The sequence below is a fragment of the Phaethon lepturus genome, unplaced genomic scaffold (assembly GCF_000687285.1).
Source record: "Phaethon lepturus isolate BGI_N335 unplaced genomic scaffold, ASM68728v1 scaffold5438, whole genome shotgun sequence".
NCBI classification, from domain to species: Eukaryota; Metazoa; Chordata; class Aves; order Phaethontiformes; family Phaethontidae; genus Phaethon; species Phaethon lepturus.
In genome coordinates, this window is record NW_010555399.1 from 8,623 (window position 1) to 12,226 (window position 3,604).

A 3,604-nucleotide genomic window follows, 5' to 3' on the forward strand; every position below is an offset into this window, starting at 1 on the left:
CTGCCCGGCTTCTTGTCAGCCTGCCTGCCGTGCCGTGGAGCAGTTAGCCCCCAAACCCTGCCTGCCCCAGCCCCAGCCAGAGCTGGAAGGGCTCCAAGGTCCCCAGGGTGCAGCAGAGAATCCTACAGGGTCTGGGTCTTGTAGGGCTTGGTGGTATGTCCCAAAGCAGAGGGGCTTTGCCACTCCGGAGTCTCCAATTTCGGAAGCGCTTCCCCACAACCTGCCAGAGGGTGAGGGATACAGACAGCTCTGCGTGTCCAAGAGCTCGGGAGTCCATGGGGAAGCAAAGGAAAGAAAGACAGGATATTTGACTCGGGAATTTCCTGGGGAACAAAATTGCAAATTCCCACTATGTTCTTCCAGCAGTGTAAATGTCCACATGCTCCCTGTTGCCTACAAGCAATATAAATGTCTTCTCACACAGCGTTATCATATGACACAATTAAATTCTGCTCATTACCCAGCCTATAGCTATACTTTAAACTGGTATCTCTTTTTTTTTTTTTTTTTTTTTTTAAAAGCCAACAACCTTGTTCAAAGAACTAATTACAAAGGTCGGATTCTGTATTATAATGCACAAAAGTGAGGACAAGTTGGTTTAAAAGAAGAGAGATGTTAAAATATTAGCTTAATGATGTAGCAGTGTTTTTCATACAGGTGGCTCAAAAATACACGTAACCAGGATCACACAAACTACGAGTCTACATTATTTTAATACGTCTATATTAGTTCCATATGATCACATAAGGGTGAAAGACATTCCAGACTTTTGTGCAATTACTTATAATGCTGACTTTGCTTAGCCATACTGGCTTAAAAAGCGGTCCTCGTTATTTTGCGATCACTGTCTGCACGGCACATCGCATAGTGAAGGCAATCTGCGACAATCGGTATCTCTTGTATTTTGTTATGGTTTGCCCTAGTGATGTGATTTACTGATGTGATCACTGCAAACTCCAATACCTTGCAATGGGTGGAGCTTATTGGAATACCCACATTTGAGGCTACAAGTACCGTTAGCGCACACATTACTTCAATGCAAAATCCACTGTGAAGAAATAAAAAAAAAAAAAAAGACAGATGGAAAACCTGTAGTAAAAGAGTTATATGCAGGAGATCCCATGCCATGCACTTATCAAGAAAGTGAAGTATAAATGATGAATGGTGCGCAGCCTCTGAACAAGGGAGAAACGCTACCCGGCCAGGTTCAAATGGCACTGTCGGAGGAAACCAGGTTCTTCCTTGAAATCGTTTGCTTGAAAATTGAGGTCATGTTTTTGTAAGTGCTGTTTTTCTTTAACCACAGCTATGGAGTTCACACTGTGCCCGGTTACAGTGACTACACCGTGACAACTCCGATGCATTTTTGGAAGCCTGATTATTCTGCAATGTCGCTGGCATGACCGAGAGGCGCTTACGCACCTCCACCTAACCGTCCCCCACGAGCGGCTGTTTTCCCCTCGCCGTGCCATTATTCGCTGGCTCGAGCGGCACAATTTTAAGATGAATAGTCCAGACTGCCTTGACTGCAGTCGCTGGGCAAAAGCATACCTTGCAGTGTGTAGTACTGACAGGAAGTCCAACATTGGAAGCTACCACAACTGTGAACGCCGAAGCCAACTCAATAGTGAATCCACTGCGGGAAGCATAAGAAAACACTTCACAATCACTCTTTGCACCCGTTTGGACTGATACCATGCAGCGTGCCAAAGTCTTACCCGTTTCTTCTTTCGACTGTTTTATCGCCGACTGATTTTTGTCATAGGAATAAGTTAAGAGAACAAGGAAGGGCTGAATAATGGGAACGGCAAAGACTAGTCGTCTGTAGCAACCCGGCTGCACGGCTCATTGCATCGGGGACTTTTACTACTCTACGCTGCGTGAATTGTGCCTAATTAGTAATTCGGTTAAGTACCAGCAGAGGTCGAGTATGCATTAAGGATGAAAATTACTGCAATAAATATATATGGTTTTAATAGTCTGAAGCGCACTGGGAAAGCCACTGTAATCTTGTCATTTCCAAAAGCATCTTCTGCCACATTAATTAGGTCATTAGCAGAAGATTCTGTTCACGTAGGTCTCTAAGCCTCAAACGCATTCAGTACGAGTTTACAGGGTTATCTTTTTTCCATTCTCTTTCTTTCTCTTTCTTTCTCTCCTTTTCCTCTTTTTTTTTTTTTTTAAAGAAAAACAGAGAATTTGAAGCCAGGTTATCATTAAAATCAAAGCACAGCAAATCCAGCAACCCGCATTACAAACAAAATACTGGAGCAGCAATTTCTCAGACTGGCTCACGCACAAAGGTCACAGAGCCGCAATGACAATTGTGCACCTACCTTGATGGTGTGATTGGAGTGAGGTCTTTACCCATGGTCTGGATAACTCTTCTACCCCAGACCCAGAGACCCACACAGATCCCAACACCTCCATAAAACAGCAGCCAGACGGGAGTCGACGCTTCTTGCATTACACCACCTTGCTCATAGATAAGCCAGAGCGCGACAAGGGGGCCGATTGCATTGCTGGAGAAAGAGAAGAACATCGCCCGAGTTACAAGAATGCAGATAACTGCCTTGAAAGAAGTCTCTTATTTTCTGCGTGATTTTTCTTCATTGTGCGTGCAGCACCGCTCTGACTTGACCCTACAGGCAACACCCTTTCTCGCTTGGAACGGCTGCAGCAGGGGACTCTTGTCATGTTGCTTTTTCAGTTGCCACTTCGTCACTGATAACTATAGCAAACGCTGGAAGGAATTTCTGTCTTACAAACTGTTTCCTGAAATGTCAGAGTCAGTAATACTGTTCTGGGACAAAACCCAGCATTTTCAGTACTGCGCTGAAATTATCTCAAAATTTACCAATTCAAGAACTCTGCAGCTTTAAAATTCAAGTATTAAATTAGCTCTTTTTGTCAAAGAGGGAAATTAATGAACGAAATTACTGTCGCAGACCAGAAGATATATACATAATCTAGTCTGACAACCTGTAACATTTGGAGATATGATCAGAATGCAGATGGGAAGGTGACTTAGTCCTCTTCAAACGCGTTGTAGAGCTAGTTGGGCTGGATCAGAGAGGACTCCTTTGGTGACACAGAGCTGGTGTAAGCCCTTTTTGCTACCTTGCTGCTGCTATCTAGAAAAACACTGAAAGTCAGCAACACCAAAGTCCCCACTCCTAATGCAGGTCACCAGATATCGGTGGCTGGAGTCTCCAGTGCCGGGAGTGAGACTTCTGACCCTCTTTATTCTGAAAAAGCAGCAAGTTTCTAGACATGACAGCCAGAAGAAAAACTTGAAAGCTGGTATCCAGTTACGTGAGAGGCTTAAATACTTAAAAGCAGGTAAGAAATTCAACATCCCTTTTTGCAGCTCTTTTGCTAAACGGAGTAGCTGCTTGCCCTGCAAAGCAGCATTTATCCACAACCAAAAAAGAAGCGAGGCAGCACTGCACCTACGTCTAAATAATCACGAGAAGAGCCGAACACACCTGTCTAATGTCATTCAGAAAGACTGAAAACCAACAGGAAGCTCCCCTCTTTGCAAACCGATAAAAGGAGAGCGGGTCGCGGCGAGCACCGCAGCCGGGGCCGGCAGCTATGCCTG

The 3,604-nt window shown here is 44.6% G+C and overlaps 1 protein-coding gene across 1 annotated transcript in view; it reads right to left on the reverse strand.

The window, feature by feature from the left end:
* The window catches only part of SLC20A2 (solute carrier family 20 (phosphate transporter), member 2), a 32,933-nt gene that overhangs the window by 5,283 nt on the left and 24,046 nt on the right, over nt 1–3,604 (reverse strand). Inside the window, exons 8-9 of the mRNA XM_010292133.1 lie at nt 2,337–2,522; nt 1,552–1,636 (exon numbers count right to left, since the gene is read on the reverse strand). Coding sequence (XP_010290435.1) covers nt 1,552–1,636; nt 2,337–2,522 — 271 coding nt within the window. The remainder of the gene's footprint in view (nt 1–1,551; nt 1,637–2,336; nt 2,523–3,604) is intronic.